Source organism: Manis javanica, chromosome 10 (assembly GCF_040802235.1).
Source record: "Manis javanica isolate MJ-LG chromosome 10, MJ_LKY, whole genome shotgun sequence".
NCBI lineage: Eukaryota > Metazoa > Chordata > Mammalia > Pholidota > Manidae > Manis > Manis javanica.
In genome coordinates, this window is record NC_133165.1 from 64,246,413 (window position 1) to 64,270,605 (window position 24,193).

The following is a 24,193-nucleotide window of genomic DNA, read 5'->3' on the forward strand; positions in this document are numbered from 1 at the left end:
CAGGCATTTGAGAGAGATTGTTCGATTCTATTTGTACAAATGCATCACAATGTAAACATGAGGTGTGAATTTGACTAATACCTATCAGTTGTAGGAAACTTGTACAATGAATACCAATGTAATTGAAAGTTCCTAAGCTTTTTCTCCCCCAGTTTCTAAGTTTTCAGAATTATACATGAAAGATGACAGTATTTTTTTGATCTGACATAAATCTTAGTTAACTTCTTCAATGTATATGATGGAAACTAAGTTTACAAAACAGATTGTCACTACATTAGAACAGATTGTTCATGTAAAAGCATTATAAAGAGAAACATCTCTAAAACTCAGATTACTCTGTAAAATTAGCAACATAGCCATACTATTAAAGCAAATGTCAAAGAACTATGATGCTACATGCTTGTGTTATTGCTACCACATGAATTTTCAACCCTCAACTTTTATCACTTATAACATAATTTCTAGCATTTAGAACTAATTCTCATGGATTTTAATACCACAGAAATGGAATTTAAATTATTTACTGGTTAACACTTAGAAGTTGTAAATGGGATATATATTCATGGTTAGACATAAAAAGGCCAGGAAGAATTAGAACTGAATGTTTATAAAGATCCTTATTCAAGAAGACAAAAAATAATTTCTAATTTTGTAAATGCAGAGCATATGTAATGGTCAGTTTTCTCCATTTAGGGCACCTCATAAACCCAGTGATCTCTGCATGTAGGTGCTTTCTCTCTGTACCCTAGGCATTTCTGGGCATTTAAACTCCATTGGGACAAGTCTAAACCTCACCAAGAACTTAAAGCACTGATTAGTACAAGAAAATTCTAGTTCTCTGCTCTTTATAAGCTAATTTGCAAATCCCTTAACATGGTATATGGCTTTATTCTATAGATATCAGCACTTCTACCTGGCAGCAAATAAGAGTTCCCTTAATTTAATAACAAAACTATGAACATGCATCAGGGAAAGTCATTTGAATTTCCTCTCTAAACAACATCTCAGATTAATCATAGATAACTGTCTAGAAATCTGTATCCGGAACATGAATCATCAGCATCAACTTGAACATTAACAATTACTTCTTCCAAATAAGCTATCCTACCGTTTTCAGAAAGAAAAAAAAAACCTGTTATTTAAAAGCAACTACAACAGGACATATCCTAAGACCTTTCTTGAGTGACTAATAACAATGATAACAATCAATTATAATCAATTACCTGCACCTAAAATATTAACCATGTGTATAGTACTGGACTGGCTATATTGTCTAGATACCATCCGATGGCTCTTCTTGCAACAAATCAAACAAAATGTAACACTTTGGTACTTACAGACTGCTCACAGGGAACACAATCTGGGGAACCTTTTGCATTTAAGATTAAAGCCCCACACAAGGGTTATTGTTAGACCCAGCACGCGAGACGGATCAGGAGAGTGGAAGGAAGCGCTTACTTCGAAAATGCTCTGAAGCGTAATAATAGACATCCTCATAGCCCTCGTGGTAATCTTCTTCGGGTCGGTACTTTTTCCCCTTTCTTCTCCTGGATCTCCTTATCTGCTTGACAAAACCCAGGAAGCGGTCCATGTCTCTCGCACGGCGCAGCCTGGCTCGGCACCAGAGGAGAGCAACGGCCCGGCCGCTCCGGGGGCCGGCGGAGCATCAGCGCCCGTCCAGAACCTGGGGCCGGGAGCGCGCTACCCTGCCATCCGTCTCTGGGCTCCCATCAGCGTTGAGCTTTTGGACATGGGAGGGGGGGAAAATAACAGGCATATGGGTTTTCCTTGACAGGATTCCTTACTCTGCTCATAAACTGTCAAATGTGCGGTTTCAAAAGATTTTTAAATAATGGAAAAGAGAGAGAAAGTGAAATGATAATGAAAGACTAAGAAAAATAAACAAACAGCAAAGCTTTATACTCCAGCAGCTTCAAAATAAGACAGAACAAAGTTCGACAAGAGACTGGGCTGGGGCGAGAGGAGTCTCAGCACTAGAATTTCTCTCCAGCGTCTCCATCACCAGGGCGGGGGTGTGAGAGAAGAGAGGGCGGGGAAAACCTGGTAGTCAATGGACTGAACCAAAACTAGAGGCTGCCTGCCTTTCTCCTCCCTGCTAATCCCGCCTCGGTATCCTAGCATCCTTTATCACAAAGCACGTGCTGGGGAAACTTCTTGGAAAGCTATTGTTCCACAATGGGCAGATCAATTAACCCTCTGTGCTCTCTGGCGTATCATATTAATGAGCAGCAAAGTGGTTTCATCCATATGCACTGCCTCTTGCTGACAAAAGTGTGCTGTATGTGTTAATTGGAGCAGCAGCCAGAAGGCTCAGCAGCTGCTTTCAAATGACACATTTACCCACTGGGCATTAATGTATCCCAAGCGCTGTTTGATCTAAATATTAAAATGCACTTCACAGAGAGGCTTCTCATAGGCTTAGCAACGCATACCGTATTCAGCAAATAAATGAAACTGCATGGCATTTGGGAAAAGAAATACAAATATTCCGACTCTGCTCACACCAAACTCAAATATAAATCTGAGTTGTTACACTTTTTCAAAAATATGAAAACAAATGGGCTAAGGAACAAATAAAACTTAATTCTTGGGGATGACGGAGGGAGGGAGGGAAATTTCTTAAAAAGCTCACACTGTACTCGTCCTTTGTCTCTGAAATCACAACCATTTTTTTTTTAAAGCACAACAATCAGAAACACTTCAGACTAGACCCAAGAGGTGCTCTAAGGTCTAGACAGGTCAGCATTAATCATGGATATTCTTTTTCTCTCTAGCTTCTTTCTTTAAGTCTTTAAGTGAAGGCAAATTTTTAACATCGGGAAAAATTCATTTTGCTTACTCAATAGAGTTAATAAACATGTCAGCATATTACCTGTTAAACGAATAATATTCTGCAGCTCCATTTTCCCAGAAATGTAATTTTTTAAAAAGCTTCTTACTGTATAAAGGTCGTTCAAGTTTGCAGGTACATCCCAGAGGAAAGTGATGGTGCTGTGCACTGCTGTTAGATTCACAGACAATCTGTCTCTCCTAGATTTAGACACTTCTCTATTTTCAAATATGAATTGCTGATGATGGAACAGGGACACATTTACTCAGAGAGGTAAATATTCATCAACCAAAACCTTTCAGCTCTGAAGTGTGTCAAGTTAGATTCAGTGGTTACATAAATTTTCTCTACTCCTAGGAATTTTGCATTTTTTTAATGTCTTATGAGTGAGTTTGTGAAGAGATATACAAACTTAATGATGCTGAAAAAAAGATACTACAAAATATTTTACAAACATCTTTAAGCAAAAAAAAAATCACTTGTCCTTAGGTTCCAAATCCTTTCTTTATTATTCTGACTCCCTCAACCAAAATAAACTAGAATAGTTACAAAACAGTGAACTAGAAGTTAGAAAATCTGGAGTCTACACCTTGACATGGTCACTAAATAAATGAAAATAATAATCTTTTCATTTAATCCTAACAGCCTTCATAATGAGGTGCTACCTCCATAGAAGAGAGAAAAGAAGGTTCAAAGGTGTTTTAGTAGTTTATCCAAGATCATGAAGGTAACACTGCCAAGCACTACCTTGTATCAAGTATTTTTTCATACAAATTCAGAGATTATCTTGTCTAAGAATTATTTGCATTCAGTGATTGATGCAAGTTTGCTACTGAGAGTTAAAAAAATATCTGACTTTCATTTTTAATGAAGCTAAACATGTATCCTGATTTATGTGATTAATTTGTCAACTATTCTTGTCCTCCAGAGATTATGTAGGCAACAAATTTTACCCAACTACCCCTGAATTATTATAACTCCTAAACTGGTGGAGTCCACATTATTTAAATTTTATAATTATAAACTCCCAGCTCACTCTGAAAGGACTGACATTAGAGAACAGATGATGCTTTAATAGAGATAGGATCCTTTCTACACAGACCAATTTAAAACATTCTACTACAGTTTACTGATTTTTAATTGTAGTACTTAGTGAAACAGATTTTCTCAAGCAGTGGTAAGCAAACATTTTTGAACAGGAACCAATGTGAACTAAAATCATCTACATATCAAACTGCTTTCAGAAATAAACAGAAGTCATGCTTAAGCACCTTCCTATTATTTTCCTAGTTTTGAAGGACTTTATTTGTGAAGTTACAGTTTCAGTAACTGATTATAATAAATTTTTTATACAAGATGAAGTTTGGGGGTACTAGGGAAGAGTTTAGTGTTCAGTCGCATACATATTTGGAGAGGTACAGTGCAGGATCTAATGGCCCTATTAAGACAATCATAGATGCTTGCAAAGCAGGAATAGGGAATCTGCCATTTAGAGGAGGTCTACTTGGGTCACAAGGAACAAAAGAAGGTGGCAGTGTACTCCATGAGTGTGGGGGACATGTGTAGATGTGTCACAATCCAAAGACAAAAGGCAAGACACTTACTACTCTGCCTGAGCAGTGGTACAGCTGGGCAGGATCCCTTAATCAATCCTTCTGGGTCCGTAATACCTCTGAATTTTTCCCATCCTCTATCCTAAATCCTCCACATTTAGCAATGGAGGACCAATCTAAAATCTATAAGGACTTGCTGATATGCAGCAGTTAATTGGCAAATTAGTGGAATGAAGGTCAAGTCCATTTAGTTGGGTGTAGTACGGTTTCTGCAGAGAATTGCCCTTTCACCTCATAGCACAAACACTAGTAACTGGTGCTCTTCACCAGTTATTGCACCCTACTCTGTAAGCAGATGGGATAGTTTAGAGATTGCAAATGGCAGTTCACAGAACAAGTATCTCCCACAAATATGTTTTGTTTGGCTCACAAAAATGATTTTTTTTTAAACTGAGCCAACTTCTGAAAGTCAAGAATTTCAGAAATAAATCAAACATTTGATTTTTTTTCTTGGAAAGTCAAAAGATCTGGCAACTTGGAGCTTACCACCAACATGGCAACTATTGATTAGAACTGAGTAGTGGCTCTCACCCATAAATAAACATGGGCTTTCCACTTAGTCATTGTCATCTCCCCTGGGCCCAATTCTCTCATTCAGTTACCACCTGGCCCCTGCAGGCATTTACACTTTTGAATCCTGTTTGAGGTATTATCCTGACTAGCCAATTCCAAAACATTAATTTCTTTAAGAGAAATTTCATTTCCTCTGTATTTTCATGTGAAGAAGCATGTTATTATGACAAATTGGTTTTAATTGAGCTAAATGTTCACTAAACTACAAAATTAAACTTCTTAAAGAAAAATTTGTTCACACGAGAAAATAAAGCAGGTTGAATCAATCAACAAAATGTGCTTCAACCAAGAATAGCAAAAATATGTTAGCAAATGTTAAAAAAAATCTTAATTCTATTTTCTCTGGGAAGTAGGCAGAATAGCATTTACATGGCTTCCATACTTTTCTGAATTAGATTCTCCATCCCCTTTTAGGAAAAGAGGAATAGAGCAACTATTGAGATTAACAACCTTTGCCAATTTACAACCTTCCCTAGATCACTGAGTAAGTAATACCCTCCTGTGTTTATTTAGATTGAGTAATGGTTACAGTATTTTCTGAGACTATCAGTCTTTGGAAACATTGGTCTATCAGAGAAATCTTTGAGACATTAAATCAATCTGGCCCTTTAAGATGCCACGGCGTGTGCATGGGATACAGAGGACTGCAGCAGACTCCCTGAGACCTTCGGGGAGACATTCTGACATACTGAGGATGGCGGAGCAAAACACTCTGGTCCCTGGCAATGACAGTATTCTTAATCCTGTTAGTTCCAACACAACTTTATCATCCCAAATGATTTACAATATTCCCCTTTACAGATCTAAGTGAAATTCACAGTTCATGTGACTCATGCATACATAATCTAAACATAAAATGTCTTTATAATATTTAAAAACATGTTTAATTATATGTGTTTAAATTAATAAATCTGAGGACATGACAACACCAGAAGACGTAGTTACATCCTTATATCTACTTCTAATGAACAATTTCAAATTTAGGAGACCGTCAGAAGCCATTCCACACAATGTATAGAAAAAATAAAAGGGCAGAGTCACAAGTGGACATCACACTAAAAATAAGTGTGTTCACTGTATGTTAAAACTGAGAAAAATGCCTCATGTCAAGAAAATGAAAAGACAACTCAAAGACTGGGAGGAAGTATATGGGACAAAAAAACACATCTGATAAACGTTATCCAAAATATACAAAGAACTCTTAAAACTCAACAATAAGTAGGTAAACTAACTGATTAAATAATGGACCAAAGGCTTTAACAGATACCTCACCAAAGAACATGTACAGATAACAAAACAAGCTCATGAAAGAAGTCCCACATCATATGTCATCTGGAAATGCAAATTAAGGTGACAATGAGATACCCACAACATACCTATTACAACGGACCAAACTTGGAACACTGATGTCTTGCCATTGGGTTTCAGCCCCAGGCAAGTTCGCTATGGATTCAATGTGATCAAAGAAACTGACAGCAAAATGTTCTTGGGGTGCAAGGGTTATACCCAACTTTATTTCCAGGTGTCAGGTCAGTCACTAAAATTCTCTTCACTCAGAGCAAGTCTGCATGCAGCAAGCTGGTCTCTGCCTCTGGGCCCCTTTGTCTGCACAGCCATCCTCTGGGTCCCTCTGTCCACACAGCCATCCTCTGGGCCTCTCTGCCTGCACAGCCATCCCACACAGCCGTCCTCTGGGCCTCTCTGCACAGTCGTCCCACACAGCCATTCTCTGGGCCTCTCTGCCTGCACAGCCATCCCACACAGCTGTCCTCTGGGCCTCTCTGCACAGTTGTCCTACACAGCCATCCCCTGGGCCTCTCTGCACAGTTGTCCTGCACAGCTGTCCTCTGGGCCTCTGTCCTCAGCATTGCCACCACTCTAGCCTCTGCTCTGCTCTCCTGCATCCTTGCAGCCCTGCCACCGTGTCGTGCCCAGAGTACTGGGCAGAGCTCTTTATAGAGTCAACAGCTATGTATTGCCCACAGGTGTGCAGTGAGGTAGTCAACCAGGGCCAGGTGAGAATACTGGCCACAGGAACCCTCATTTTATCCACAACTGACAACACCAAATGCTGGTGAGGAATGTGAAGCAGCAGGAACTTCAGTGCTGGTGGGAATGCAAAATGGAGCAGCCACTTGGGATGACAGTTTGCCAGTTTCTTACAAAATTAAACATACTCTTACTATGAAATTCATCAGTCCTGGTATTTGCCCAAAGGAGTTGAAAACATGTCCACACAAAAGTCTGCAATCAGTTGTTTACTGCAGCTTTATTCCCAATAGCCAAAACTTGGAAGCAACCAAGATGTTCTTCGATAGGTGAGTGGATAAATAAACAAGTTAATCAGATAGGGGAGTATTATTCAGCACCTAAGAGAAATAAGCTACCAAGCTCTGGAAAGACATACACTTAAACGTGTATGACTGAGTAGAAGAAGCCAATACAAAAAGGCTACAGACCACCTCACTCCAACTACAAGACTTTCCAAAAAAGGCAAACTATGGAGACAATAAAAAGATCAGTGGCTGCCAAGAATGAAGAGGGTGGGAGGGATGAAGAGATGAAGCATATAGAGTTTTTAGGGAAGTGAAACTACTCTGTAAGATATGATAATAGATACATGTCATCATTATACATCTGTCCAGACTCACAGAATATACACCAAGAATGAACCCAAATGTATGGACTCTGGGTGATAATGGTATGTTAATGTAGGTTCATGAATTGTAACCTACATTACAATGTAGGGGATACTGGTAATGGGGGAGGCTATGCAAGTGTAGGGGAAGGCGGCATACGGGAAATCTCTGTACCATCCACTCAAATTTGGTGTGAACCTAAAACTACTCTAAAACATAAAGCCTATTTTAAAAAGCAAAAACCTTATGCCTCTATAAATAACAGTACTGACTCCCAGGCTCAAATAAATATAAAGAGGTTTTCACTTATAGGAAGATTTGTTCATATAGATATTAGAAAGTTACATAGATGCAGGGCAAATTTTCAGTTTGTAAGAGTTTCTCCCTGATTTCAGTACTTCTAGCCTCCTAAGCCCCCATCCACAAAATACTGGTAGCCCCCCTTTCCTTCCTACCTTGCCCAGCGTTGTGACAATCCAAAATGGCCCCTCTAAATTTCCAATAGGAGCATTTTGGATTGATCCAGCTGATAGCCACAGTTAAAGTAACCAAGCAAATGCAGCCCTACCCCTGGAAGTCTTCCTATATACCTCCCCAACCGCCTGTGTGTTGAAGATACTTGGAAGTGTGAAGACTAGTGTTATCACTCAGCTATTTCAGCAGTTGATATTCAAAAACAGGCAGTCTCCTAAGAAATTTGAATGGTGTAATACTAATATTTCCTGTCTTCTTGCTCTGCATGAGATTTTACAAAGTTTAAAAGAAACTAAGTACAAAAGTGAGTGCTTCAAATTAAAAACAAGTGTTTCACACCATGCCCAAGGCATTTAAATTCTGCCAGTAACTGTACTTAGATTTACTAGAAAAAAGCATTCTCTTGTTGGTATACAAGAATTAAGTCATTCTAGATAATGTCACCCAAGCCCTGCAATCAACAAATGCTCCAATTCTTACATTTAAGTAATGAAACACTTGTTTTCATTTTTTAAAAGAAAGAAAAAAGGAAAACAATAGTTCATGGTCTAAACAGGGCTCATCAGAGCCTGAAGTGAAATGTTTCCAGAGTAAAAGTAAATCTTTTCTAAACTCTCCTCAGGCACACATATTGGAGGGTAAATTACACAACCACACAAGCTAGGCAATAATTGTTCCTGGCAGATAGCAGGTGCTCATAATTTTTTTTTGTTTTTATTTTCATTCCTGTGATAGCAAGGACAAGATACCATGGTTAAGGAAAGGGATGAAATCTGACGACATGTATTTTTTTAAGAATTTATATTCACAAAATATTGATGCTAGAGAAGGTTTCAGGGATCATTCCTGGCCCCTTTATTCCCTTCTCTCCATTAACATTCAATCCCTAGGTTCCCACCAGATCCACAGCTGACAGCTCTCTCCTCTGGGGCGCAGTGGGCTTTGTGCACACTAGTGGTGCTGCACTTCTGCATCTGTTATTATAATTCTTCCCTCTCCCAGTGTCCCTTGATGCAAACGTCTAGTTAGTTCTTGCATTGTAGCAATTGTTCCTAATTTGAAATATATAAAAAAATGGTATGCATAACTTTATTCGATAGGCTATTTTCATAATAAAATTATTTTATTTCATTAGTAAAATTACAAATATGTGTCATGTATTTATGGCTTTGAACTCTGCTCTTTTTTCCTATAAGGCTCTTTTCAGTACATTAATAATAACAAAAATGAATTTAAATATTTCCTGTTAATGTGTCAGTCTTTAAGAGTTTCATACCCATTTAATCTTCATTACAATTCTATGAAGTGGGTACCCATAGAAGCAATTTATCTTCATCTGGAGATGAGGAAAAGAGATGCAGAAAAGTTAAGTAATTTACTCTCAGCCACATAGCTGAGGTTGACACATTTGCTTCTCTGAAATGAAATTCATAGATTATATAACCTGCACATATATAAATTTAAAATACATGTAAGCCCCTAATACTAAACCAGGCAGTTTCGAGTGTATGCTCTTAACTACCATTCTATGGTGCCTTGCAAGAGTCATTCTACAGTTGTTAGTGGTATTTTTAAGTGATGATTATATGAATTGCCATAGCACTTAGGTGCACTGTCTACATTTAAGTGAGTGATCTAATGGATTTATTTAAAATCTGTAATATGTTAGAAATGACATATTTTTCAAATATGTAAACAATGAAAAGTATAATGAAAAACTTTCCTTGTGAAGTTCAAATTCTGTGAGGAAAATGCATTTGTTTTCCAATTCCCTTAGTGCGAAAGTTTTGAGCCCACTGCCTAAATGCAGTGGTCATTCTTTTTACCCTTTGTGTCCTTGGCTGGGAGCACATGCTATAACTCAGTGTCTGATGAGCAGAAAGATGGAATGAAGAGTGAATAAATGGAAGAATGAATAATTGATTGAATGACGGCTGAAGAGACAAGATTTGCCCAAGATTGTTCCCTGTGAGTAGGAAGCCGTTATACAGTATAAATAGAGCTGCACCTGTCCCACTGGGCTCACAGGTCATGAAGACATGTGAGAGGAGCCGCGGAAGACACAAGCTTGGGCTGGCTGTCCTGCACTCCTGTGATGCTCCAAGAACACACCCAAGAAACCACTGCCTCTAAGTGGAGACAGACATGAAGAAGATACATGGAACAGACCTAAACCCATACCTGCAGCCAAAGACCTGTCTTGCACCCTGAATGCTGACCCCATCCTTGATTAGCCCAATTGTAAGCTCCCTGCAGACCAGTGCCTGGGAGGGGAGAATGGTTGTCATAGTAAACCGCTGGATTTGGGGAGTGACTCATCACGAAGCCACATTAGTATATGCTGATGAAGATACCATCACATGTGTGTCTAGTAAAGGTCATGCTGTATTACAAATACCCACTTTTTAAATCTGTCTTTCTGACTAGACTTGGAGGTACATAAAACAAGAGCCATATCTCATCGATTTTTCAATCTTTGGTCTCTGCACAGTACTGGGCTCCGAGTAGATATCACATGCATAAAGATGGAATGAATGGATGAGGAATAAAGTGTTATGTAATTTCTGAGGTTCCTTTCAGTTCTAATTGCAACCACTTGAGCACCCGCCCCCAGGCATGGAGTCAGCCTGATTTACAGCAGGAGAGCCTCAGAAATGGGCCAGTGACCACCTAGGAAATGTCTAGAACACGACTAGCTCTGACCATTGTTCCTATTGTGCAAAGAATGTGTCTCTTGACACAGAATGCAGTGGAGAGGAAAATCCTATCTGGGTCTTCCAGAAATTAAGATTAGGATGTGAAAGATTCTCTTCAGTTTAAGGATCAGCAGTTGCTACTTGTTAGAAAATCAAAATAAGCTTTGGCCTTAACTCAAGAAAACGCTACCACCGCCACCTTCTTTGAACATTGGAAAACCCATCTGTGACTTTCTCTGTGTTAAATTATTTTTAACCTATGGTAGATGTTTTCAGAGTTGGGTGTTTCCAGAGTTCTGGATCATGGGAGAATGATCCCATAATCTACATAGTTCAAAGGCCAATCTGAGGAAAGAAATTCTGGCCTACCTAATTTAAGTTACATTGATTCCAAGTACTTGTTTTATGTTAGGATATTTGGCCTCCTTTAGAACAAAATGTAAAATGTTATCAGGAAAGGCTGAAATTTGAAGAGTTATCCTCATCTGGTCAATTACTTAAACTCTATTATTCTGTTTTTGTTCAAAGATTAAATATACCTGAAAATAAGAATATAAACTACTGGATTATTTTTTCAAGAAGAATGATGCAAAGTTTTGAGTTTGTTGCTAAGTCTTGCAAAATATCCAAATTGGTTTTGCAAATTATATCCAATATTTACCCTAATTCAATTTTTTCCTGCACTTATTTTAAAGTGGGTATACTGTTTGCTAAACAGGTATGTAGCACATTATGCCTTTAAAGTACCTCATTGTGGGAAGATGATGCAAGGCTAAATAAACCTAGAGAGATATCTCTGTCCAATTTATAACTGGTACTATGTACTGAAATGAAAGAAAATGCTATTTGTTTATATTTTCACCCACACACTCCACCCCCACTGAGCTCCAGATTCATATAACCCCATATAACTTCTATTAAATTCATAATAGGCATCTCCCAAACTGTCAGAAACTCTAGGCATGGACCTCAAACCTGTGCCTCTCATCACAGTAAACCGTATCATCCTTGAAGCTGTCCAAACAGAAAACCAGAGTCATTCTTGATTCCTTTCCTTTAGATTACTCAAATCTAATTTATCAGCTACCTTCAGAATCAACACTAAATCTACTCACTTTTCTATGCTTCACTGCTACCTCCAAAGCTACCTCCACTGCTACCTCCAAAGCCAGCCAGCTTTCTTAACTTAGGCACCTTATTTCTATCCTTGCTCTCTTTTCCATACAACAACAGAATGATCTTATTAAACATACATCAGATTATGCTGTTTTCCTGCTTTGAACTCTGCAATGAGTTCTATATTCTCCTAATGCACATAAAATAAACTGTCACAATCTTTATCAGGGCCTTTAGAGCCCAAGTGGAGCTGGTCTCTGCCTGCCTCTTTAGCTTCTTCTCATATTACTTTCCAAAAAGACCTGCTTCTGTCCCTGGCAAAACACCAAGCTTAGGGTCTGCCCTCCCTGTTCATACAGTACTGATTATACTTCCCCAAATTTTTACATAATGGGACTTTCGTATTTAGGTCTCAGGTCAAATTTTGTCTCCATCTAGTGAAGCCATTCAAATTCCCCACCATAATATATCCCCCAGTCACTCTATTTTATATCACCCTGCCACTTCTCACTGTCTATTTGTATGTCACCTATTTCTTCTCTTCTAGAATATGACCTCCACGAGAGTAGGAACCGTTGCCCTCACGTACACTGTTCTATCTCCAGATTGTGAACAGGGCCTGGCAAAATAGACGAACAATAAGCATTTGTTGAACAAATGGATCTGATTTACTGTGAGATAAGCACATACTGTTCATGGTTCGTGGAAACATGCTGTTTAAATTATAGAAGGGCCTTTAAAGTTTTCTTCCTAAAACATTTATTAAACATCAAAATCTGCCAGCAAGGATATGAAATAAGCTCTGTTCTGAAGGTTGGAAAAGCTGGCATGGATTAAGTAGCTAGCATGTCACAAGGTACAAAATACATTTTATAGAATGAACATATAAATCTTTAAAGCTATAAGCATTCCAAAAGCCCTTTTAAGCTAATGATTTTAAAATCTTCACTAAACATGTAACTAAGCTAATATCAAATAGAAAGATGGCTTAGAATTCTCCCCTATCTCCTGTTACACACTCACTGCTGCATAAATACTGAGTGCAACACGTGTAAGGGGAACAACTGAGTGAATAGCTGCACAAACAAATGGATGATTCAGCCAAAGGTTCAATAATAAAAGTAAAGAAGAGAGGCAAGAACATGGGTTCATCCCAATTGGATAAACAGCAACAAAATCAACAACTTGCAAGTACTTTTTAAGAAACCACACAAGTGTGCCTGTGCATGATAGCTAGAATTAGGGTCTAAGAAATGGCTTTAAGAAAAAAAAGGTCAGTAAGGTAAGATCAATCGTATGGCAGTGCATTTAGATGAAGGAAAAGAAGGGACATTTAAATTAGATTAGTCATCACAACTCAGAAAAGAGGTGAGACCACAGGAAACTATTTTAAATACCAAGAAAATGTTCCTGTAGTCAGATGAACTGATAAAAAAAAAAGAACATTAAAATTAAAAAATAAACTAAGATTAATGATTCTGTAACATCTTCCTATATTGACAGATAGTAACCGCACTAGTGGGGGTGAGGATTTAATAACATGAGTAACTCTCAAACCACTGTGTTGTGCACTTGAAACCAATATAAGATTGTATATCAATGACACTGTAATAAATAAATAAATAAACTAAGCTTTTTGAAGTGCCATGCTTTAGTAAAGTGAACCAACCAACCAAGAAACATAAATGAACAAATACATGTGAGCCGTCTAAAAATAGACTTTTCTTGCTGTCTAGTAGCCTGAAGGACAAGTGGGAAAGAGAGAAAAAGAGAGAGAGATGGAGGGAGCGAGATGGGAAGGAAGGGAGAGAGAAGGGGAAAGAGGGAGGGAAGAAGGCAGCACGAATGAATTCCCAGGCAACAGGAGCTGTTTGGCAATACACTGTTTGGAACCACCAACATGGATCCTGTGAAGGTCACAATTACTTAAAAGGACTTCATAATCAGCACTATTTTCCCCCACCACTTGAAAGCACCTAGCTGCATAAAAATAATAATATCTTCCAGCTAGAAAAGACTTTCTAGTCTAAATCTTTCTATCTACAGTATATTACATCTTCAGGAAAAATGTGAATTCTGATACTCTGCACATTTTTCAAACCCCTGCAATGCCCAGGTGCTACATTTAGCATTTCAAATTTGGAAAATTACTTTTAAGTTTTTATTTTTAATTCTCCTATGCTCATTCCACACTGTGATCGATTAAATATATTAATTCCATGGTGGAAAAAAATAGGAAAAAGCCTTTAAAAATTGTAAGAATAGTCTCAGCTACCCAAGCCCTGTGAAGCCTAATATATTTGGAATCTCAGAATGTCTGCCTGACACTTCATTTTGCAAGAAGTCTAAACAACTACAATAAATTTACAAATGCAGACATGCCATAGTTAAATTTCATTTCACGCTCAGTAAGCAAACATTATCAAACTATAAGCACTGGCCGCCACTGTCTTTTTAACTCAAAATCTTGTAGCCAATGGATGGTTGACCTTGGAATATTTCACAGATGGATGAACTGGCTTACTTTATTCATCAGTTTGCAGACTAGAAAACTTGGGCTATATGTAACTAGTTAGGCAGGTGGCTCTATGTTTTATTTAATAAACAACACAAATAATTAGTGATTAGATGGAAGCAAATTAGAGACCCAAATAGGAATTATTCAGGGAAAAAATTTCTAAAAATAATGACCTTTTCTGTATTCAAATTTCTTTAGAAACTTAGTTCCACTTTCATTTCTTAATAGCAAATTTCCTTAAATGGTTTGCTTCCATTTCAGTGAAAGCAGGGAAATTCCTTTATTGAAGAAATCATATAGCGGTTTTAGAAACTAAATAAGGATTGAGTGCTATTAGGTGACCTCTGTATTTATCAGCACTTACCATCATTTTTAGATTATATATGAAGAGGAAGCTTTCTTTAAGAATGTTTGGTTTTGTAATACTGCTGATTCATTTGTCATTCTCCATTTATCAGTTATTCAGTATATGCAACAAAGATACATAAAAACATGCAGAAAGAAAAAATTCCCATGTACTTCAAACTTTCGTGCCAAAAGCCACTTAGTATGTGAGAACCTTCTGTTTCAGTTTGCATGTATTCAGTTTAAAAATTGTTACACAGTTATCAACTTTCAGTTACAAGTTATTGAAGACAAATTATCAGTGCAGATATTACATCAGGGAAAACTGATTTGACTAATCAAACATTAAAACAGACAGATGTAAACTAAACAAATGTACTTTTTTAAAGTTGTGATACATGCTATTCACCAGCAAGGAAGTTTAATTCCACGGAGCCCAGGATTTTAGGGGTCATCATTATCTGCATTTAATCCTAGTGGGCAATGCAAGTCAGTTATCGAGATGCACAACGACTTTCTTCTTTATTATTGTGCATCCCTGAGCAAATTCCTCTCCATAAGCAGTAAGCTGTGACTTCAAACTCTCAAGAAGAGATGTAGTTATTTTAGTGATGTAGCTAAAATTGAACTCCTGTTCAAAGCCCACCTATGGACAAGGACACTTAAGCACTTTCTGTAGTGCATTATTAAAGAAATAAAATTCATTTATTTTTGCACGGTAATGGCTGTACAGTTCAATTTAGAGAATATATTCATTAACCCTATCATAGCCATTCTTTGCACATCTCTGCAATCATCTGCTTTCTCAACTGTGAGTTTAAGGGCAAAACTGCCCTTTTCATTGTTGTAGGCTGAAAGTCTGAGTCTATATTTTTCCCTTTATTCATTGGTTTTCTCAACAAAGAATTTACTGAATGTTACTATGTGACCAGCTGCACTGAGTACCTGTGACACCATAAAAACAAACAAACAAACAAAGTGATGACCGTATCTTCAGGAAGGTTATATTCTGGGTAGAGAGGAATAAGTTTATAGAAAAAGTAACTGAGCAAATAAAATCAGGAAGAAAGACCTACACTGGATATTTATGATCTTTACTTATATGTGTATAGTACAAATACTCCATAGTACAAAGCTCCATACAGATTTGTTTAAAGAATGAAGCAATTACCATTTAATTCAATCTTCCACTGGAAAGTCACTAACAAAGGAAAAATTAAATCTCATTGTAAGGCATCCTATCAGTGATTCTCATGGGGAACGACATCATCAGGGGAATATCAGGATGACCTAGGGAGGAGTGTTTGCCACTCACAATGACCCTTCAACACCCAGGTCAGAGATAGGCCTTGCCTGACACTCACCTCCCTCATCCCTTCGAAGGGATCGGTCTAGGCTTGAGAGTTACAACATCCTGAGCTTATTGCTCTACTAGGTAGGATTTTGGTGCAGGCACTTCAACAACTCAGTAAGTGTGTTTAAACAAGATGAGAGGTTTCTTTCTTGTGTTAAGGTCTGAGCTGGTAGGTGGTCACTGGAGACTGAAAGAGAATAGGTGGTGCTCAATGCCACCAGGGCCAAGTCCCAGGCAAAGGAAGGGGACAATAGCACATTTTCCTGTTAAGAACAGAGTCAGTAAGCCGCACATATTCCTTTCGTTTGATGCCATTCATTGTTATCTGGTATCGAGGAAGGGACATATGGTTTCCTATGTGCCGAGTTAGGATGTAGAAGTTTCTATTACTAAAGAATGAGGAAATAAGCATTGGGTAACCATTTGGCTCCCCCCACTTACTTGATTGTAGCTTTATTATTCTCTGCTGTAACTGAGACCTTATTTGGTCTTCTTTGTTCAGCAAAGAGCCAGTATTCACCTTTGTTTCCCTGGTACATAGCATAGAGCTTGATCTCTCATGGGCAATCAATTCCTGTGTATCGACTGTACTATGGACTCTATCGAAATTTCATTTCCTTTGTACAACAACCTAGGGAGGGAGGTGTAATCATTTAATTTTATAGGTGTTGGTATTTATAAACTTACTGATTAAAGACTCAATAAATTATGGATTCAGTATTTAAAACCAAACTTGTATGACTCCTTAAATCCCTTGCTCTTAACAACAAACCATTCTGGTATATATTAAGTACACAGCAAAACATGACACTATTATTTTACAGTGTAGCCTCAAAACCTTATGTGATAGTGTGTTAGAATTTTCAGATGATTATTCTAACATTAACAGCATTGTTTTTATCCTATACCAATGCAAATTTCCTGAATGATAAGAAACAAGAATTCTGATGGTAAAAATTTTGAGCCTCTCACAGAATCTTGAAAACATCTGAAATAATATAAAAAACTAGATCCTCAGACACTTGAGCTCATAAGATATAATAGGATTTGCCTCATGATTAAGGTTATCACCCATTATATTCTATACTAGAGAACTGTGGTGTTTATAACAATGTTTTTAAATTTCAATTTTTAATTTTACCACGGTAAAAACATTTAAAGTGATCTATCTTCTTAAAGATTTTTAATGGACAATCCAATATTGTTAACTATAAGCACAGTGTTGTACAGCAAATCTCTACAACTTCCTGATTTTGCATAACTGAAGCTTGTTGGATGGGAATGCAAAGTAGTGCTGCTATGGAAAAAAGATGAGGTTGCTCAAAAAAAATTAAAAGTAGGGCTACCATATGATCCAGAAATCCAACTTCTGGGTCTTTATCTAGAAAGGTTGAAATCAGGGTCTCAAAGAGATATCTGCAAACCTATGCTCACTGCAGCATTATTCACAATAATCAAGTTGTAGGAACAACTGAAGTGTCCATTGATGGGTGAATGGAAAAAGAAAATAAAGTACACACTTACAGTGGAACAGCATCCATCCATAAAATGGAATGAAATCCTGCAATGTAACATATTAATCTAGGCAAGGTACTAGATCTTTGAAGCAAGAGGTAATTGCAGCAATGATTGCAAAATATTATATATCATAAAGGCTGCTTCCTCAAAAACCAAATAGGATTTTATCTGAGAGTTTGAGAAACATCAAGTTAAACAACGTTAAACATACTTCTCAACTGTAGCACTTCTTAGAGCTTTGTGCATTATGAGTCTCTGACAAACAGCAAACTTATTTTGGTTTCTAAACCACAGTGTATGTTTCTTTCCATGGACCATCTAACTCTGCAACAGTGGTTCTTAAATTATTTGGTCTCAAAAAGAACTTTTTACCCTCTTAAAAAATTCTTTAGGACATCAAAGGACTTTTCTTTTTATGAGTTATATCTATTCATATTTGCCATTTTAAAAATAAAAGTGAGAATTTGAAAACATTTATTGTAGTTTTTTTGAAAATAACATGATAGTAAATAGCATTACACATTAATAGAAAATCCATTACATGTTAATATAAATATGTTTTATGAAAAGTTACTATATTTCTCAAAACAAAGTAGTGAGAAAATTGACACTGCTTTGTATTTTTACAAGTCTAATGTATAATTTAATAGCAAAATCTGCATTTTCATGTCAGATTCTGCACTCAATGTGTTGTGATATGTTGTCTGATCAAAGCAAATGAAGAAAATCCAGCCTCACAAAGATATGTAGTTGGACAAGGAGAGAGTATTTCAATAGCCTTTTCAGGCAATTGTGAATATTCTTCCTTACTACTATGCCAGAATTCAACAAGAGGTAGTTTCTTAAAGATCAGTTACAACGTGGAATCTGAAACTTTGTCAATGACCTTCTTGTGCTCTGTTACATTAAAACCCATTGGTCTAGCTTACATTTTCACTGGATTTTTACATATGATTTTGTAGCAACATGTATGGTCATTTGGAAAATGTTGGTTCAGTGAGTTATGCAGGTTTTCCAAATGTCGACACATTTTATTATATCATATCAAAATCACATTCATTATCACCACTGGTCATATCAGAAAAGCCACTAAGTGTTGGGAAGTTGTCAAGCCTATGATGGTGGATACAAGTGTCTCAAACTTCCAATTTTCACTCAAAACCTAGAATTTTATCATTGGCAATAAATATTATCTGTTGTTAGCCTTGCACTGGTAGGTTTATTTTTGTTCACTTCCAAGAAAATGTCTGCCAAATGCCCAGGTCTGAGTAACTATAGTTGGTCAGTTCTTTCAATAAAATCTTATTCTACAGCTAAAGTGGCTAGTCCAGATCATAACTCAATCTGGTAAATGCTTTTCCACAAGAATGACAAGGTACTTGATATGACACATAAGTACTTTAAGAATACGTCCCATTTCATGACATAGAATATTTTTAAAATGTTTATTATCTCATCAAAGACATCCTTAAGTGAAAGCTGCCTTTTGCTTTTAATTATAAGTGTGTGGTGGTGAAAAATACAGTGACCCCTAGTATACTTTGGTGCCACTATCTTGGTGCTAAATCTCCAAAGGTGTTATCCACCACTGGGTAATAGCAACTAATATGGGCCCCTAGGGGTCCATGGACTGACTATACTTTGAGAACGCTTTTATACAGAATTACTGCTGAGTAAAACAGATGGGGGTTTTGCTATTTGCTTGGTTTTCTGTTATTTGCTCCAAGTTCTAACAAAAGGTTTTCCAAAAATATTTGTGCAATTTAAAGCTTTAATAATTTCAGAAGTAGAGATTCTAATAACTTAGTTAAATGTCTTTTATACATATTTAGTGTAGTGCATTTGAAAGTACAAATTTTTAATTTAATAATTTTTTGTCTGCAACTGTTTCCAGATGGATTAGTAAGGAAGGTCCTTCACTTGGCCATCTTGGTTACCAGATCTGACTCCTTTAGATTTTTTTCTTTCTTGCTAAGTAATATCCAAACTGTTGTGCATGTATGAAACCATATTTATTTAATGGTTTTAAAGCTCGAGTTATAAATGCAATCTTTCAGTCAGTGAGCTCAGTTGGTGAAAGTTTTTACAAAGTTTAAAAATCAACCAGAGCAATGTATAGCATAAGGTGGTAGTTATGTTGAATTATAATAAAAAACATTAATATATTAAAATGTTGTTTTCAATGTTTTAAACATCATTTTCTTTTTGTTCCCCTTCTAAGTGGTGTGTATTTTATTTTTTTTATTAAGTTATTATTGATATACAATCCTATGAAGGTTTCACATGAAAAATCAATGTGGTTACTCCATTAACCCATGTTATCGTGTCCCCCCATACCCCACTGCAGTCACTGCCCAACAGTATAGTAAGATGTCACAGATTCACTATTTGCCTTCTCTGTGCTACACTGTCTTCCCCATGATCCCCCACACACCATGTGTGCCAATCATAATGCCCCACAATTCCCTTCTCCCTCCCTCCCCACCCGCCCTCTCCCACCCCTCCCCTTTGGTAACTGCTAGTCCCTTCTTGGAGCCTGTGAGTCTGTTGCTGTCAAACATCATTTTCTATAAGTAATTATACTATTATTCTTATATTACTTGTTTCACAAAACAATTATGGTGAAAAAGACATGAAATAAACCATTTGCTTGACAGTTAATAAAATTTTGTTAAATATCCATTGGGCTGGGTGCTGCAAAACATTTAGTAAAAGAAACTTTCATACATTCCTATATTGGAACTATAATACCAGTGCAAGGTAGTGTCTGAGACTTAAATGCAAAAATTGTCAAACTAAACTGATAATCTAATATTTACTGTCAAAATTCAACCTGACCCTATTCTAGTACTTCGAGTTAAAATTATGAACTTCGTAGAGACAAGTAAAATTTAGTAAGAAGTTTTACTTGACACTGCTTTTAAAATTTATCATAAAATTTAGCACTATGAAAATAGTGCTAAAGATTTTGTATCTCAGCCAAAGTATAGAAAGTTATAGATGAATAAAGGTCAATAATAATTTTTTTCTTTATGGATGCCATGAGTACTCAATTCAGAAGCACCATGATAAGAATAGGGGTGGTTCTCCCCAGACTTCTTGCTTTCTGACATAAGAAATAAGAATATTTTATAGCAGCAGACTCATAGGCACCATGAAGTAAATGGTGGTTACTATGCGGGAGGGAATATATGAGTAGGTGAGGAGTGTGAGGGGCATAAAGGGGCACAAAAATTCTCATTTATAATATAATGTGTCCATGTGGATAGTAGAACAGCATGGCAAATATAGTCAATGATTCTGTAACATCTTCCTATGTTAGCAGATAGTAACCACACTAGTGGAGTTGAATTTTTAATAATATGGGTAACTGTCGAACCACTGTGTTGTACACTCAAAACCAATGTAAGATTGTATACCAACAATACATCAATAAAAAAACACTCTCTTCCACTCCAAAGCAGCAGGATGCACATTCTTCTCAAGTGCAGATGGAACATATCCCAAAATAGATCACAGACTAGGCCACAAAAAGACCCTCAATGAATTCAAAAATATTGAAATTATGCCAACCAGCTTCTCAGACCACAAAGGTATGAAACTAGGAATAAATTATGCAAAGACAATAAAAAGGCCCACAGAAAAACTTGCTCCTAAATAATCAATGGATCAATGACCAAATTAAAACAGAGATGAAGCAATATATGGAGACAAATGATAACAACAGTTCAACAGCCCAAAATCTGTGGGATGCAGCGAAGATAGTTCTAAGAGGAAATTATATAGCAATACAGGCTTACCTCAAGAAAGAAGAACAATCCTAAATGAACAGCCTAAACTCACAATTAATGAAACTAGAAAAAGAACAAATGAGACCCAACGTCAGTAGAAGGAGGAACATAATAAAGATAGAGCAGAAATATATAAAATTGAGAAGAGTAAAACAATAGAAAGAATCAATGAAAGCAGAAGATGTTTCTTGGAGAAAATAAACAAAGAGATAAATCCCTAGCCAGATTTATCAAGGGAAAAAGAGAATCTACACACATAAACAGAATCAGAAATGAGAAAGGAAAAATCACTACAGACATCACAGAAATACAAAGAATTATGAGGGACTCTATGAAAAATTATATGCTAACAAACTGGATAACCTAGAAGAAATAGACAACTTTCTAGAAAAATACAACCTTCCAAGGCTGACCCAGGAAGAAACAGAAAATCTGAAGAGACAAATTTCTGGCAACAAAATTGAATTAGTAATCAAAAACCTACCTAAGAACAAAACCTCTGGTCCAGATGGCTTCACCACTGAATTTTATCAAACATTTAGTGAAGACCTAATACCCATCCTCCTTACGTTTTCCAGAAAGTAGAAGAGGACGGAATACTTCAAAACTCATTCTATGAGACCAGCATCACTCTAATATCAAAACCAGGCAAAGACACCACAAAAAAAGAAAATTACAGACCAATATACCTGATGAACATAGATGCAAAAATACTCAACAAAATATTAGCAAACTGAATTAAAAAATACACCAAAAATATCATCCATCGTGATCAGTAGGATTCATCCCAGGGATGCGAGGATAGTACAATATTAGAAAATCCATCAACATCATCCACCACATCAACAAAAAGAAGGACAAAAGCCACATGATCATCTCCATAGATGCCAAAAAAGCACTTGACAAAATTCCATATCTGTCCATGATAAAAACTCTCAATAATATGGGTATAGAGGGCAAGTACCTCAACATAATAAAGGCATATATGACAAACCCACAGCCAACATCACACTTAACAGTGAAAAGCTGAAAGCTTTTCCTCTAATATCAGGAACAAGACAAGGATGTCCACTCTCCTCACTTTTATTTAACGTAGTACTGGAGGTCCTAGCCACAGCAATCAGACAACACAAAGAAATAAAAGGCAAGAAGTTAAACTGTCACTGTTGGCAGATGACATGATTTTGTACATAGAAAACCCAAAAGAATCCACTCCTACTAGAACTAATAACTGAATTCGGCAAAGTTGCAGGATACAAAATTATTACACAGAAATCTGTTGCATTCCTATATACTAATGATGAACGAGCAGAAAGAGAACTCAGGAAAACAATTGCATTTTCAATATGTCAAAAAGAATAAAATACCCAGGAATAAACCTAACCAAGGAGGTGAAAGAAGAAGAATCCCAAATTGTTACATCATTTTACTATGCTGATGGACAATGATTGTGATGGGGGTTGGGAGTGTGGACTTGATAACATGGGTGAATGTTGAAACCACAATGTTGTTCATGTGGAACCTTCATAAGATTGTCTATCAATGACACTTTAATAAAAAAAGTGTGTTCATTTAAGTGAAAAACAGAAATAAGAATATTTTGGATCATGGGCATAATTTTCTAACTCAGATTGAGAGAAAGTTAAATAAATGTCAGCTTGCAGAAATAAAAACATTCTCCTTGTCAATACAATTTAGCCAAAGATATGTTTTAGTTTTAGTGGTGCTAACTAGTCTCCCTAGGGAAACTGAGCCAGTAGTAATTAGAAATTTCTTTTATACATACTCTTCTATTGAGATGATCACCAATTCCCCTCTTCTGAAGTAGTTTTGTGTAAGTAGGTGGCTTCTGATGGAAAGGAGCAGAACTGAAAACAAGATTTGGACTCCCATTAGAATGAGGAGCACTTCTGAATATACCTTTTCAAGGAACAAGAAGTGGAGGCTCTGCTGCAATCAATTCATAAGCTAAGAGGGACTGTGAGCATCACATCTTTGGCCAACCACATTCATCCTAGAAGGAATTCCTGGATGGTGAGCATCTCATATCATGGACCAGAGACAGAACAGAGGCTAAGTAATAGTGCCACTTCCATCTTTTCTGTGTTGTAGCTTCTACCTTTTGAGTTTGTAGGCACAGCATCCAAATAAATGTGCCTCCTTTTCATTTCAGATACTTACTAAGCAGAAAGCATAACACAACGGAAACATGTAGGTAGGCTAAGAAGAAATTAATTAGACTGACTGTATGTGACTTAATAAAAGTACAGAAGCCATATTGCAACATAACTAGATGCAGAAGACCTGATGAACATGGTGTCAACATTTTCTTATTGTAGCTTATTTTCAACTATAATGCTTTATATCTAACTAAAGCTCACAATTTCTCAGCATACCTGTGAAAGGTTCCAAAGGCCAGTTCCATCTATAAAACCAAAGTGAGTGATGCAGAAAGAGGTCTCTTACTGAAAATAGAACTGGTTACTAGTTCCAGCAGCATCTGCTAACTAACTGCATGACCTTGGGCAAATGACTTAACCTCTCTAGATTTGTTTCCTCATCTGTAAAATGAGGGGATTGAACAATATGATAGTTTATGTATTTAGAAGCTCCAATTCCACTATTATCAGATCATATAACCTCAAACTTGTATCTTGACTGTCAAAATTTCCTAGGAAATTAAGAGAGTGTTGCAAAGAATTGGT

General features: G+C 36.8%; 1 protein-coding gene across 6 annotated transcripts in view; it reads right to left on the reverse strand.

Moving 5' to 3' along the window:
* GRIP1 (glutamate receptor interacting protein 1) overlaps positions 1–24,193 on the reverse strand; it is a 643,653-nt gene that overhangs the window by 391,577 nt on the left and 227,883 nt on the right. For 2 of the 6 annotated variants that reach the window (XM_037007169.2, XM_037007165.2), the window contains exon 1: positions 1,459–20,142. The exons of 2 other annotated variants lie outside the window; for them this stretch is intronic. In XM_037007169.2, coding sequence (XP_036863064.2) covers positions 1,459–1,591 — 133 coding nt within the window. In that variant the 5' untranslated portion in view covers positions 1,592–20,142. Of the gene's footprint in view, positions 1–1,458; positions 20,144–24,193 lie in introns of those variants that run through there. 2 more of the 6 variants (XM_037007164.2, XM_037007171.2) reach the window with 2 other exon arrangements.